Below are 16,416 nucleotides of genomic sequence, written 5' to 3'. Positions count from 1 at the left end.
GTTTAGTGTCATCACACTCAGTGGTCCCTCTAAGTTGCAAGGAGCCCTGAGCTTCTGACTAGGTGGAGCCAATTAATCACCTTTGAAGCTGTGCTTCTGGGCATCTTAGAGAGAACCCTGATCACAATGTTTGCTGTCCTTGTGAATTCTCCCTCTCTTCCCCATCTATTGTGTATGGTAGATGGTAAGTCTTTGAGACAGTGACCATTTACTCCTCTGTGTTTGTACAGTGCATAGCACAATAGGGTTCTGTTTTTGTTTGATCCCCAGACACTATTGTAATAAACATGATTAATAATAATTAGGTGGCAAGTGGATGATTCAGGGCTGGTTTCCCCATACCAGCCCTGAACCAGTTAAGTGTTTGGAAGCTGAGAAAAGGTCAGTTATAGCCTAGACATGAGGAACTTAGACTGGACAAGCAACCCGATTGGGAGATGAAGCATAGATAAGCCGGGTAGACTGGGCTAATATAAAGCCAGAAAGGTGGCAACAGAAAGGCTGAGGGGCAATGGAGAATTTTCCAACCCCAAGTGATGCCATTTTGGAAACTAAAGAAGACTCTGTTACATAAAAAGAACAGATACAAAGTATGGGGAAAAGAGTAGAATCAGATTATGATGATTCCACCACAAAAAACAAAGCTGTGGAGGGAAATAAACCAAAATGTTATAACTGTAAGGCACTTATCTGATGAAATAACATTAAGTGAAAATTAGTTACCAGTGAAAGTAGCTGACTGGAATAAGAAAAAGCAGAGGGAATATTGTAAGAGGCAGGAGGTTGAGAGCAGAGATGACACATGAGGGGCAAGTGGCCCCCCAGATTTCTGCATGTGTCAAGATGCCTCTGAAGAGCTTGTTCTGCCCAGGCTGCTGGCTCATAAGGGGGACTCTATTCTTCTCCTGATGATCCTCACTAGTGACAACTGAAGCTCATTTATTCCCTATTCTTAGCAGTTGGCCAGACAGGGAATGGGAGCATGGGGATGGGAATGAGAATGTGATCACAGAGGCAGCAACCCTGACAGGTCACCTTCAGTGGGCATGGGAAATGGCCATCAATAGTGGTACTGATTACATATGAGGGAGGGACTCTACCTGAGAAAGTAACACTAAGGTTTCAGATATTAAACCGCCAAGCCATATATCATCTCTCCTTTAAGGTGTTATAAATGCCAGCAGTAGTTTCTTAAAGGAAAAGAAGTTGTGATAAATGTAGAGAAGAGATTTCCCATGAAAACTGTATGGAAGAAGCAGAGGTCAAATGTAGCAATGACAGTGTCAAAGACTATTTGAAATCAAGTTTGATGTGGGGAGGTGAACCAGCATATACATGAAAAGAAGAGTTGGTTTTTGTTCAATACAGATCGAGGAGTCCAAAACCAGAAAAAAAGCAGGAAGAATAGGGATGGCATAGTGTATACGAAAATTGGGAAGTCTTACATCTGAAATAATATCTGACCATGTATTTATAATGTTGGCATTAAATTGGATCTGGGATGTATACCCAGCAGAAGCAACAGTTATTTTTTCTCATTCAGTCTCAAGGCTTATGGTGATAAAAATGATGTCAGTATAAAAACATGATTTAATCAATGAAGTTATAGTTCTAATAACAGAGTTAGTATGGATGGGAATATAGGAAGCATTAGCTTGTATCCCAGTTCATATTGGGATAACAGGGAATGGGAATGAAATGACAGGGAAAGCAGCTAAAAATGCTATAAGAAATGGAAGGATTGAGATAGAGATACCTTAAGTAAACAGGAATTCAAAAGAAAAGGACAGAAAAATTTAAATGAAGAATGGGAAAAAAAGCATTAACGTAAAAAGATGTTTTGAATTGTACTCTAGAGTTGAGGATTATGACATACTTCAGGGACTGGACAGTAGAGTACTAACAGGCCACTTTGACTTAAACAAAAATCCTTTTTGAATTAAAAGTCATAAAGATATATGTGCTCTGTAGCATGGAAGAAAAATGCATCACCTTCTATGGGTAAGTAAGGGCTTTGAAAAAGAAAGGGAGAAGCTTTCTGAGGAATTCAGATGACTTAAGGGTCAAATACATTATGTGATATGTAAAAACATCAAGGAAATTGAGTATTATTTAAAAAGTGTTGTTACTTTACTTGAAAGACACAGGGCAGAGTGAGAGGCTATAAACTGTGAAGTATTGAGGAATTATAGTTGGTGGCAGCTAAAGAGTATTCAAGCAAATCTGTTTCACCAGAGATAGAGAGCGAGAGAAAGAGAGAGAAAAGAAATGTCATAGCAGTGAAGAAGTCTCCAGCCCTCTTTGTGCAGGGAAGGAGGGATCTTAGAGAAAGAGTAGGACCCTGGCACCCTGGCCCTGAGGGACAGGCATACCCCAGTAAAGATACAGGTGAAGCAGAAAACCTCTGGGAGGCAGACTAGACACAGTTTGGGGAGATAGCAGTAAAGTTTTGCCCTTAGCCTGCATGCTGTAGAGTCCATAGGTTGGAACCTGAACCAATGAGCTGGGCTGGTTTCCCCTACTGACGAGTGGCATTGCCTGGACAACGGTTGCAGTGGGGCTCAGTGATCCAGAAGAGGAAACCACATAGGGACTCGGCCGGAGCGCTGAGTCTTGAAGAGGAAGCTGTAACTACTGGAGCAGAGAGAGGCCAAAGAGTGAGAGAAAAGATAACCAGCTGAGAAACCACAAGGAAGTATGTCAGACTGTAAAGAGAGCAAGTCCCCCAAACTGCCAGGAGGAGACCCCATTTGCAGTGAGTGAGCACCCCATGACAGTATCTAGTAATCATCAGCTGCTGTTGAAATGTATGGCATTCGAGGCATAAAAATGCAATATTTGACTATGTTAACATAATCTTAGATTTGCTTTTGTCAGGAAAACAGATTTTGTACAAAGAATATGGGAAAAGAACCCAAGCAAATATGCATACAAATGTCACAGGGTGTTTCAGGAGAGAGTTTTTGTTGATGCTGTTGTTACTGAGATGGTAATATTCTAAGAGCTTTCCTCAAAGACAGATTTTTAAAAAGACGGAGAGATACATTTGAAAGCAAATTTCATCATCTGCAAAAGTTTAGAATAAAATCCTTCTTTGAAAGATTTTTGCCACCCTTGCATCCATAACATGTCTGCTAATCTTTTTTCCCCCTTTAAATAAAACAGGCCATTTTCCTCTTCCTGCTGTTGCCCATTTATGCTGCTCCAGTCATGTACATTGACAGCAGCAAAAAGCCCACCATCTCTTTCTTGCTGGTGTATGCTCCCCACCTGGAGTAGAGCTGACATTATGGCTATATGAACATAGCCTGTTGGAACAGGACTCCTTTTCATTTGCACCAGCAGAATCCACTCGGAGCAGTTGGATCACAGGGCATCTAACATTTTACACTTTACACCCTGAAATCCCCTCTGCAGTGCAATGTAGACAAGCCCTAAGTGGCTGAAGGCCAGCTTGGTAAAGATGGAGATAACAACTGGAAGAACTCAGGGGGATTACGTTGGCTTGCCATTTGAGGGGACTCTGAACATTTTTTGTGCCCCAGGTCTGAACTTTAAAGACCTCTCTTATCCTGGATCTGCTCAGATAGCAGCAATGCCCAGTGTGACTTATTGTGCTGCTTTTCACGTGAAGATGAGCTTTTAGAGTATGTCTGCCTTGTAGCTGGGAGCATGGTCCCCCGTGCAAGTAACAGACATGCACTTACTCTGCTCCAGATGGCACACTGAAAGGCATTAAAAACCACAGGTGATCCACCTGATTACAAACCTGTTTAGACCTCCTAGGAGTGTACTTGGAAAGCTAGTCCAAGCTGCCATCTTTGCTATCCTGGCTACACTGCTACTTTTAATGCACACTCTCAAGCAGAGATAACATTCCTGGTTCTGCACTGGAAAGCAGGCTTCCAGCTGCAATGGATGCATTTCTGCAGTTTTGGAGGTCAACTAAGGTGCTCAAACTTGAGGTCCTCATCAGAAAGATGAGCCATCTGTCAGTGCCTTGCTTATGAAGGCCTCTTGACTGAGAGACTCATTTTCTTCTTTGCCCTCAAGAGTCTACAGTTTCTTAACTTCCTGTGTAATGCTGACAGGTGGAACCAAACCTGGGACCTCTGGAGCAAAGTACATGAGCCTCTACAGCTTGAGGTAAAAGCTAGCTGGCTCTCAACTAAGGCTGTAGTGCAAACTCATTATTTATCTTTGTAAGTGTCTAAGTGCCACTAGATAGAACAGTACACCACACCCAAAAGCTGTGTGGTTTACATTTTCATGACCTTTGGGGCATTTAAGGAGATGTGAGGAGTCGTGAGATATGTTCTTGGAAGGGGGTTTACCTGTATTCTGCTGACTGAGGTTTATGAAAATAATATGTTGAAACTGTGGAATTTCAACTTGTCTAATGGTGTGATCTTGGGTCAGGAGCGAATTCAATGTTTTTACTTTGAAAATGTAAAAATCAATATAAAATTGCACAGACAAAGCCATGCTTAGGGTACAACAAGCCTAGAGGTTGTTTTGTGCGGGCTGGCAGAGAGGCTTGGGCCATAGCAGGAGAATACTAGTGATGCTTTATCACTCCAAGAGCACACAGCTGCCTCTGGTGTTCCATTCCACCAGACAGGCAGGAACTGAAGCAACTGTTCACCATAAGTGTACGTCTACACTACATGGCTCCGTCGACGGAGCCATGTAGATTTGTTTATTGGGCAAAGGGAAATGAAGCGGCGATTTAAATAATCACCGCTTCATTTAAATTTACATGGCTGCCGCGCTGAGCCAACAAACAGCTGATCAGCTGTTTGTCGGCTCAGTGCGCTAGTCTGGACGCTCCCCTGCCGACATCAAAGCCCTTTGTCGGCAGCCCCGGTAAACCTCATCCTACGAGGAATAACGGGGCTGCCGACAAAGGGCTTTGATGTTGGCAGGGGAGCGTCTAGACTAGCGCGCTGAGCCGACAAACAGATAATCAGCTGTTTGTCGGCTCAGCGCAGCAGCCATGTAAATTTAAATGAAGCGGCAATTATTTAAATTGCCGCTTCATTTCCCTTTGCCGACAATGCTAATCTACATGGCTCCATGTAGTCTAGACACAGCCTAAGTGGGCAAGAAGGTGTACTCCATGTTGAGCAGGAGGAGTGGCTCACTGGAACCCTTATCCTGGAAGATCTCAGACACCTGTGCTAAGGGAATCTAGAAGCAGCACTGAAAACAGCAGGAGTGCTCAGTGGCTGTCCCAACCACTCTGGAACACAGGAGAGAAGGTTCCCGCAGATCCATGTCCCTGACATTCTCAAAGGTCATACTCTCTTCCTGGAGAGGAGCAGGAAAAACAAGAGTTCTCTGCTCCCTTCCTTGACTTACCTCTCCCCATGGAGGAGAGGAGACAGAAGAACAGTATACCTCTGCCCATCCCTTTCTCCCTATGAATAGAAAAGGGACATAATTTCCCTATGGCTAGAAAGTCTATATGACATACTACATGTCATGATGAATGCAAATTGGAGTAATTTAAATCACACCATAATTTAGGTGTAAGAGAGTAAGATGCAGTGAGTAAAAATCCATCTACTCACAATTCAACTACATTGCATTCTGTGTTTAATGGAATGCAATGCTTCTTTCAAATAAATAATAGAAAACCAGGTCACATATTCATGATGTCATTGGACGTACTGACACTGAAGATATTTTTCTAGTATGATGCTTCCTTTTATCTATTTGTATTTAAGTACACTTTTCCTGGTATACTATGTACTTGAAAAGATATGGTAAGAGCAAGTAATGAAAAGCTACTTACCTGCGTATGAGCATTTTTTCTGGAAGAGGCAGTAATATTAGAATAAGAGCTGACAGATGAGGTGGTGTTCAGGTCATCTGTGCTGATGTTATCAAGAGTGTCACTGAGGCCACTACTAACTGAGCTGCTGTCATCCCAGCTGCAGAGAAAGAAGGATATCTGTTTATTCACAGAAAGCCAATGGACAGAAAATGTCTTAAAAACAATGCTCTCAATAGTACCTTTTTTGCATAAGTTTTATACAATGAACATTGAGAAATAGTTGCTAATATACAATACACATTCATTTCCCAACATTTCTAAATTAGTCATTCACTCATTTTCAAATGTGGACTGGTAGCCATTTAATTAGTGAAAGACCAGGAGGCCTTTTAAAAATGTAATATCAGCTCTGGGCAGGCACTAGTTTAAGTCATTAAAAGAGGTTGTTTCATGCTTCATTGCAATCACATTCAGTACACTGGCAGGGAAATCCATTAAAGCTACCTGTATTGGTAGCCAAAGCGTTATTAACAGCTTGCAGTACCCTATGGATTTCCAGCCTGCAGAAAAATAAAGGAAATATCTCCTCTCCAGCCTAATCAACTGTCAGCCAGGTAACCAATATTTCTAGTAGCTCAGTTTTCTTCTCAGCCTTTTTTCTGGTGGGTGCTGTGTCATTAAAACAGGATTTTTTGATCAAACAGTTACTGGAGCTGGCTACTTAGGCTATGTCTATACAGCAGCATTATTTTGGAAATAACATAGTCCATGTCTACACTACAAGCAGTTATCTCGACATACTGTCAAAATAATGTTGAATTGGAGGACTTCTTACTCCAACTCTTGTAACCCTCATTTTACGAGGAGTAAGAGAGGTCAGAAGAAGAGTGCTCTTTCTCGGACTTCCTGCTCTGTAGACAGAGCCAAAAGCCAAAATAAGCTATTTTCACTTAAGCTATGCAATCAACGTAGCTCAAGTTGCGTGGCTTATTTCGGCTTTAGCTCTGCTGTGTAGACGTGCCATTACAGAACAGAAGTTACACATTTCATAGAAACACAACTATTATCCTTTCTGCTTCACAAGATCTGGAGAGTGGGTGTGGAAGGAGGCAATGATAGCTCTATGGCAAGATCATCCCCCTATTCTCATGCAAGCCCTATTTTTACCATGGAGGGGCTGAGGTAAAGGGAGTTAGGCAAATCCCATCCCTGAGGGTATAACTACAGTGCTGGCTAAAGTCAAATTAAGATACACAACTTCAGCTATGTTAACTGCATAGCTGAAGTTGAAATAGCTTAACTCAGCTTTTGGCACTGTGTACACTGCAGGAAGTCAAAGGAAGAACCCTCTCCCTTCGACTTCCCTTACTCCTCGTGAAATGAGGGTTACAGGATTTGGACTAAGAAGCCTATTATTTTGAAATTATTTTGAAACAACAGGCTTGCTGTGTAGATGTGCACTCTGTTATTTCAAAATACAGGAGGCCCCCGCTTTACGACAGCCTGATTTATGATCCCCCGCACTTACGACCTTTTCTGTAAGTGCGGAAGGGGAGGAAATCCCCCGACTTACATCCTCGGTTCCGCAGTTATGACGGTGTATGCCACCTTTCATAAGTGCAGGCTTGAGTTACGACACCCCTGACTTGCCATGCTATCCCCAGAGCCAATCGCATCACAAGTCGGGGGCAGCCTGTAACGTGAAATAACGCTGCTGTGTAGACATGCCCTGACAGAAGATTTTAGAGGAAACTCAGTGAAGGAACCTAACAGTGCCTGGTAGCCCCTACTCTACCTGTGCAGTTCTCTGTAGTGTTACAATCTGATCCTGAGTTATCCATCCTTTGGAGAAAAACCCATACAGTGGAGAAGGGAAGAGTTAAGGGGATTAGGAAAAACTCAGATCTTTCAGTTTTGAGCAACTACAAAACTGCCATCAAAGAGACAAAGGTAGCACCTTCTACTACTCTGAATTCAGTGAACAAACTTCCATGTTGGCCTTGTTAATCAAAGTCTGGATAATTCCCACAGCAGTTTTATTCTTTAATATAGGATCCATCCAGCTCAGTGAGTGTGAAAAATTCAGTCTTATCACTTAACACTTATTACGGAAATTGAATTCACATCAAATACACCCTAGTGATCTTTTTTTGTCAGGGGCCTGTAGACACCAAGAGTTTTACAAGGCAGACTTTGGAAATCCTAGAAATCGCATCCGAATATATTAAAAAATGGAGCTTGTAAAATGGAGCTGGAATCCTGAGGACCTATACTATGTCTAATATTAGAGCAGGGAAAACAATGGAAACAATGGAGACATTTGAAAATTCTTGTTTTTAAATGTATCCCTCTGATACTTGTTTTACATGTGCAGCTATGAGGAGTTAAACCCATATATCCATTACCACACTGAAGACTTTGGAATGTGCCAGTTGCAGCTACAAATAATCTAGATGTTGAAGAGATTAGTAAGAAGCATGCCATGATCGGACAGAAAGTTCAGTACACTAGTCAGTATCCTAGCAACCTCAGACACCATTATTTTGAATACAGCAATGATAGAGACTCAAATTAGTACAAGAGAAAGTTATTTCAGAAGGGTGAGAACAGACTACAATATTGCCTATAGTGTAAAGGATACAAATAAATAAAGCTTCTGCAGCATTGCCATGGAATAGATGGTAAACACGATTTAAGAATGCAGTTTCATATCTGATCGATTGTAAAAATATGCTGCATAAACCCAACACTGACAGAAAAGGGGTGAAGGAGACTCTGTGCACTAACGGAGACCTACCTCTCTGTCCCTGCCAACCATCCCATGCTTTAGAACAGGGATGGGCAATAATTTTCACATGGGGAGCACTTAATTTTGGTACATGGTCATCGGTCAGCTCCATCCTCTGGAACTGGTGGGGTCTGGGTTAGAAAGGGTGGGCCTGGGGACTAGCCTATTCTAGAGTTGTCTGGGGCCACAGGCTTTGAATTAAAAACACAGCAAAGACTCCTGGCTCCACTGCTACCATGTTTCCTGGCAGCAGCCCAGGATTGCTGCAGCTTTGTAAAGGGTTTTGCCGCTCCAGCCCCTGGCAGGGTAACACTACAACCATGAGCCATTTAAATAGGATCCTACTACCTGAGCCACCGCCTGGAAATTTGGTGGCACTGGTAGCAGGATATAAGTAGAAAGCAGACAGATGAAGTCTGTGGGCCTGATCAAAGTGTTAGGTGGGCTGGATCCGGCCCCTGGGCCACATCTTTCCAAGCTCTGTGTAAGAATGAGGAACCTGCTGGGGAGGGTATGTCTGTTGAAGCTGAAGAAGGAACCCCATGCCAGAGATTTCCCTAGCCCTGGGAAGAGACTGTGGACCCCAGGCAAGCCCAGCAGGGGGAGACTCTTTCAGATACCTGTCCGAAAGGACTGCAGTAAAGCTGCTATGCAGGCACCTCTGAAGTGAGGGGGTGCTACTGAGCTTGTCTCTTTGTTGAGCCCAAAAGGGGCTTGTTCTCTATTGAATTTGAACTTTTGCTGTTCCCTGCCTGTGAACAAAGCAAGACAGAACTGCAAAGCACTAAAAGGCTGAGGCTTGGACTGGGCTGAGCCTGTGGTGATAAAGGGACCCCAATCCAGCCAAAGAAGTGCAGCGGTGCCCCAGAATGCCTTACGAGGACTTCTATTTGTTTCCACTAGCTCCCATTCCTACTGCCTTTTTTGCCACTTTAACATTGTCTAATGTGGTAGATAGGAAGCTTCACAGCCTATAAAGCCATTATTCCATGAATGGGCAACCTAGGTTAGTGAATGGGCTGCATGAGTGGTCCTCCTTCATCTCAGCGGGCCACAAGATTGTTGTAACCAAGACAGTCTCTTGGGGTAGGGTAGTTTTGCTAGCTGTGTTTGTGTACCTAGAATTCGCAGGGTATGCTGACTGAACCACAGCAGCACTTTTTGATTAGATGCAGAGGGAGCATATGGCTCTCACAGTCAGTGTTGTGCGTAATCTGCACATACCTCAATTCACATACTCTTGCTTTATGTGTTTATCATGTTATTAATACCTGTACAAAAAAAAACAACCAAACAAAACTATGTAGACGGAAACCAGTGGAATCTGGCAACCATACATGTGGGCAATGGTAAACAAAATATCTTGCAGGACACGCATAGAACCCCAGTGGGCCCACCACTACATTATTGAAATCCTACTTGTAAGGCATATACAGTTTGCAGTACTGTCAAGCTCGATAAATGGAAATACCTTTAATTATGGTTAAATATGATCAAACACAGCATGCGCTGGGAAATACAACCAGAAGCAGGACATTGATATATCGTACAGTGTCACAGGCACCACGTTTGAGCATAAAATACTAAGGATAAAACACACCTGTTTTATTAAACCTGGCTTACAGTATTTCCCAATCTAGGCACAGAGCTGGTTAATTAGCAACAATATGATTTCAATCTTTAACTCCACTTTCCTCTTTTCATTACACCTTTGATCTCTTAGATGAAGAAGACACCATAACCGAGATGAAAGTAGGGTCGGGCACCCTGATACACAGCTCTGGAAAGAAAGAGGTCGGGAGTGTTCAGTACCCAGGAAAGGATCAGTTATTGGAAGCCAATCAGCCACTGCATGGGCAGTCTCATCAGCTGTTTCCAGGTGCTGCAGCCAAACTGCTCTCCCCATCTGGCCAATTAGCTCTATGACACGAACCCCTTATTATCTATTTGGTTGGAATTCAGCTGTTTTCAAAGTGTGCAATGGCGGCAGTTCCCAATCTGGCTCTGACTGTAGGCAGGTGAGCCTTTTTCCAGAGAGGGGGAGCTAAGCTGGGAACACAGCCAGTTTCTCAGCTGGCTGCAGGGCTGAAGGGAGACAGTTTGGGTAGGCCAGCAGCTCCATGGCTGGCTGCAGAGGGCTGGGAGGAGCCTGGTGGGTGGCTATGCAGATGGAATACCCAGTACACGTCTCTGGCAATAAAAACTAGGGATGTCAACATGTAGATGACTACATGATTAACTGATAAGCCTGGTCTTATTGGATAATCTTGTCAACCACACACATTCCCTCCCTCCCCTTGCTGCCTCTGATACAGCTGGCTTAGAAGCCAGCTCCCCAGAAGCACCGGATCCACCTGCGCCCACACTCAGCAGCATGGGGGGATACGGGGAGGCAGTTGGGATTTGATACACGCGGGGAGTAACTTTCAAGCTGGCTCCCCCCTGAGTGTTGGCTCTGCAGACCCACCTGCCCCCTGCTTGCTGCTTCCTATGGAGGCAGTGGGGGGTGGAAGGAAGGCAGGAGCTAATGGGGGAGCTGGTTTAAAAGCCAGTTCTCCCTAACACCTGCTTCCCCCTCCACCTGCACTGCTGCCTCTATCAAAGGCAGCAATATGGTGAGGAGGGCAGCGGAGGAGTCTGCCCCCAAAACAGCAGGACAGAGGCTGCTCCATGGCAGCAGACCTTGTCTGAGGGAAGCTCAGATCCCCCCCCCCTACAAACAGGGGCTGCTGCCGCCCCACTCTATTGCCTCTTTACCAAAGGCAGCAGAATGGGGTGGCAGGACAGAGCCAGTCTGTGTGGGAAGCCATTTTTTTAACTGGCTCCCCTCACAGCACTGCTCCCTCCTGCCACCCCACACTGCTCCCTTTGGTAAAGAGGAAATAGAGTGGGGCAGCAGCAGTCCCTGTTTGTGGGGGGGGGGGTCTGAGCTCCACTCAGGGGCTGCTGCCTCAGCAGCTTGATGTTTTGAATGGCATGAGGGGATGCCGCAGGCAGGGAGGCTGTGGGGTCCCACTGGGCTATGGGACATTGGCAGTTCTGAATATCATGAGAGGCCAGATGTGAAGATTTGGTGGGCTGGATTTGATCTGCAGGCTGTATTTTGCCCACACCTGGTCTATCACCACAGGCTTGCAGGGCTATAGTTTAACTCATTGGGAACCATATAACTTTAAAGCAAGGAACACTAGCTTGTTTTCAAAGGACCCCCCTCACACACACATTTTACCCCAGGCCTGCCAGCTGGGAGATGGGGGAAAAGGAGGCCACTTTCCTGGAATATGGGGTACTGGACAGCACTGAAGGTCTGGTGGGGGGTGGGGGGAGGCTAACCCTTAGCTCTATCATTTCTGCCTTCAGCACTGCCAGTTCTGGGAGCACGGAACTGGCTCCCCCACACACCTTGTCTAAGAATCTGGCAATTCTGTCAATCCCCTCCCTCACATTTTATTCAGACAGCTCAAGCAGTAGAGCTAGTCAAAACAAAACTAAACACAATTCCCCTTGCACACTCCACGCTCCTTCCGTGAGACCAAGGGAGGGATTGTAACATTACAGTACCTGTAAAAAATTTAAGTTTCTTTCACTTCATACCATAAGCAGTTCAGGAAGAAGGTGTAAAGCTTCAAAATAATCTCAGTTTTGAAACTATATTAGGGTATGTCTACACTACAGCACTAATTCGAACTAACTTAATTCGAACTAAGCTAATTCGAACTAGTGCATCTAGACCTAAAAACTAGTTCGAATTAGCGTTTTGCTAATTCGAACTAGCATGTCCACATTGAGTGGACCCTGAACTGAGGTTAAGGATGGCCGGAAGCAGTGCCGGCAGGGCATCAGATTAGGACTTAGAGCATGGAGCTGCTGTCTCAGGCTAGCCGAGGGCTGTGCTTAAAGGGACCCGACCCCCACCCCAGACAGACAGTTCTCAGGGGTTCCCTGCTTGCTTGTCTAACTCGATGAGGGTTAGCAAAGCAGTCCTGGCTTGGAGTGCCCTGAGTGCCCACACTTGGCACATCAGAGCACTCGGCTATCAGCCCGGCTGCAGTTGCTGCAGGCTGCCATCCGGGGAGGGAGGTCAATCGGGGGGCTGCAGGAGAGCTTCCACCCCGAGGAGCCCGTAGAGCCACCCCAGTCCTCCCCATCGGGGGCTTGTACCCCATTCCTCCCTCACCTCCTTCCACTTACCCCTCCCTAGCCCCCCTTCCTGATGCACAAAATAAAGGACACGTGTGTTCAAAAATAGAAACTCTCTTTATTGAACAAAACTCAGGGAGACTGGGAAAAGGAGGTGGGAGAGGGGAAGAGGGAGGGTGGGAGAGGGGAGGGCAACTAAAATGATCAGGGGTTTGGAACAGGTCCCATATGAAGAGAGGCTAAAGAGACTGGGACATTTCAGCTTAGAAAAGAGGAGACTGAGGGGGGATATGATAGAGGTCTATAAAAGCACGAGTAGTGTGGAGTGGGTGCATAAAGAAAAGTTATTCATTAGTTCCCATAACAGAAGGATTAGAGGACACCAAATGAAATGAATGGGTAGAAGGCTTCAAACTAATAACAGAAAGTTCTTCTTCACAAAGCAAAGAGTCAACCTGTGGAACTCCTTGCTGCAGGAGGCTGTAAAGGCTAGAACTATAACAGAGTTTAAAGAGAAGTGAGATAAAGTCATGGAGGTTGGGTCCATAGAGTGGTATTAGCCAGGGGGTAGAAATGGTGTCCCTGGCCTCTGTTTGTGGAAGGCTGGAGAGGGATGGCACGAGACAAATGGCTTGGTCATTGTCTTCGGTCCATCCCTTCCAGGGTACCTAGTGTTGGCCACTGTCAGCAGACAGGCTACTGCGCTAGATGGACCCTTGGTCTGACCCAGTACAGCCATTCTAAGCTCAGGGCTCAGGGTCGGGGGTCTCACAGGACCACCTTGATTTTCATGCACACCTGCTCCTGGGTGGTCAGGCTGGCAGCTATCCTGCCCTAGACGGCCACTTTCCTGTGCCTAGTGCGGAGGTCATGGATGAGGTCCATGATGTCTGCACTAGACCAGGCGGGTGCCCACCTCTTGCGGACCTGGGCAGGCTCCCGGGAGCCGCCAGCCTGGTCCCGGGAAGAGGCGGAGGGCTGGTGGCAGCGGGTGGCTGGTTCATGCCGTGCTAGGTGCAGGGTCTGCTGGCTGGGTGCTGGCAGGCTTGCACCTGGCATGGTCACCGTAGCCAGCCCATGCCCCTTTAAGGGCTCCGGGGCCGGGAGGGGGGCAGAAGAGTTTCCCTGGTGGTGGCCAGAGTGGCCACCAGGGAAAGCTGGGGAGGGCTAGCCTCCCACTAGTTCGAATTAAGTGGCTACACAGCCCTTAATTCGAACTAGTTAATTCTAACTAGGCGTTAGTCCTCGTGGAATGAGGTTTACCTAGTTCGAATTAAGTGCTCCGCTAGTTCGAATTAAGTTCGAACTAGCGGTTTGCTAGTGTAGCGCCTATGAAAGTTAATTCGAACTAATGGCTGTTAGTTCGAATTAACTTTGTAGTGTAGACATACCCTAACTGAAGCATGTTCACAAAATCTACATATAAATACCCTTTGTATTTCACAGCTCAACTGTTGGGGAAATTAAGGCATGATCTTTCAGATCACATTTTCACTCTCCTATGGCTTCTCAGTGATGTTTTACACCAGTATATTGATAAGCTCTGGAAACACTTCTGGAATATATGCAGACATCTACCCTACAGACCTTTCAGGGTCTTCACTATAATATGGCTGGAATATTTCTCTGATCTCAGGTGGCCAGATGTCTTCCAAATGTCAGGAGCTCTTGTACAAAATATGTGCCCATGCTCAGTCACAATTATTTTTATTTTATTTCTGTTTCACTCGTCGTAGTTATTTGTTGGTATTGGGTTGTTTCAGCATCTTTCCTTTGGAATCTCTCCAAGTCAGGTTATTCACAGTAGGCTGAAGTTGAACTGGAAGCACACACAGAAGTGTGCTAAGCCATCTTTCCATCTGAGATTCTGCTGAGGATAGTCCATTAGACTAATTATGTTGAAAGATATAATGCTTTATATCCTACAGTAGACTAAGAAATATTAGAGATGGGATAACCCCACAAACTAGATCATGTAAGTCATCTGTCAGTGGAAGATCGTTTTCTTGAATGCATTTAATACATTGCCCAGACTACTTTTAAATTGTTGATGTAACTACATCACTTCTATTATTATAATGCTTCCATTGTTATTTCAAATTCTCAGACATTATCTCCCTATCGACAGGAAAAAAATATGGCTTCTCTAAGGCTTACGTTATCTAATTTCTGGATAATGAATTATCCTGTATATAATTTAGGAATTTTATTAATGATAAATGTTTAGTTTTAGCTTTTATCTAGCAAATGTCTGAGTAAACACTGTGATGAATGTATTATCCTGTGGAAAATTCTCAGGGTTAATACAGCCTTAAGAACTGGTCCAACAATATTTCTTTTTATATCTCATCTATTCCTGATGGATGACAGCAGATACTCACAGTGACTTGTAGTCCTAATTCCTTTTATCCTTCAATACCCTGTTCACTGTCAAACTCATGAGCATTTTAGAGGCTTGTATAAGTATTTTATCTATTTTTTCCCCTTTCTGTCTCTCCTGCATAATTATAAAGGCAGTTGGTAGCACTGTTATTAAGGTTGCCTGACACTTCCCATATAAGATCATGTTTTCAGTTGCTCATAACTTTGCCAAACTATAATTGTTTGGACTGAAAGTTTTCATGTTGGAGGTCTGCCTCAGGCTGACATTTTTTTTTAAAATTCAGCCAAGACCATTCATCTGTTTCCTAGAATGAGACTTGGGAAAAATAGTATTTTGTCCATATTAAAAAACTGCGGTGACCTTTTCTTCGAAAATTTCTTCCACCCACATGCTTTGGAACAGGAACTGGATATTTGGCAAGGGTATAGCGTTTGTATAGATGTGTCTTTTTCTCATCTCATGAAAAAGTAGACAAATAATAGAAACACCTTCCATGTGTGGAGAATTCTTAAATGTTAGCAGCTAAATTCTCCCAAACATTCTCTTTGCGTTGACTATGTGCCCATCTAAGGATGAGTACGATTCTACATGGCATTGCAGCTCTGGACTACTGTAGGCCAGATAGGGCCCAGATCTGGGGCAACTGCACTGACAGCAGGGACACTCTCCTGTCCTATGCCCTGAGTGATCTCTCTTCTGGACTCAAGCAGCATGGAGAAGCAAGATGCCTGATTTGAATAAAGAGAACAGTGGAGGCTGTGTGGGTTAGTAAACCAAACTGAGGATTGGCAAGGTGTGGGAGAGGGTATCTGGGCTGGGTGGTGCGGTGGTAGGGACACTGAGACTGGCTGGACAAGGAGATTCGGACTGAAGGTTAGAAGAGAGACCTGGAACTGGAAGCTAAAATGGAGGGGGGAGGGATCTGTATGTAACTGGATAGACAAGAGGGATTTAGAGCTGGGGAAGGAAATGAGGGGATTCAGAGAGATGAGGAGTCAGGGTTAGGGTTAGGATTAGGTTAGGAGTTAGGGAAACATTGGGACTGAGTGGGCAAGGAGACAGACTGAGACCAGATAGGCATGGGGAAGGACAATTGGCAAAGCAGATTTGACAAAGTAGCACAGTGTGGGAGCAAAACTGGGAGTGGCAGGGCAAAGAAAATGAGTTGCAAGAGATGGGGGAATACTGACCTTCAATGAGAAGCCCAATAATGGAACCTGAAACTTAAAACCAGCTGTCATGAGAAACAGAAAGAGAGGTGTGTGTGACTTAAAGCCTGGATCAAGGAATGAGACAGTTCTGGTGAAAAGCCAAAAGGGGGAATTG

The 16,416-nt window shown here is 44.7% G+C and overlaps 1 protein-coding gene across 10 annotated transcripts in view; it reads right to left on the bottom strand.

Annotated features, from left to right (window-relative positions):
- NAV3 (neuron navigator 3) overlaps nt 1-16,416 on the bottom strand; it is a 569,112-nt gene that overhangs the window by 74,795 nt on the left and 477,901 nt on the right. For all 10 annotated transcript variants that reach the window (XM_075932261.2, XM_006118491.5, XM_075932267.2 and 7 more), the window contains one exon: nt 5,798-5,936. In XM_075932261.2, the coding sequence (XP_075788376.2) occupies nt 5,798-5,936 (139 nt within the window). The remainder of the gene's footprint in view (nt 1-5,797; nt 5,937-16,416) is intronic.

This window comes from Pelodiscus sinensis, chromosome 1 (assembly GCF_052426305.1).
Source record: "Pelodiscus sinensis isolate ZL-2025 chromosome 1, ASM5242630v1, whole genome shotgun sequence".
NCBI lineage: Eukaryota > Metazoa > Chordata > Testudines > Trionychidae > Pelodiscus > Pelodiscus sinensis.
The sequence above is the reverse complement of the archived record's forward strand: the minus strand, read 5'-3'. Positions and strand labels throughout refer to the sequence as shown.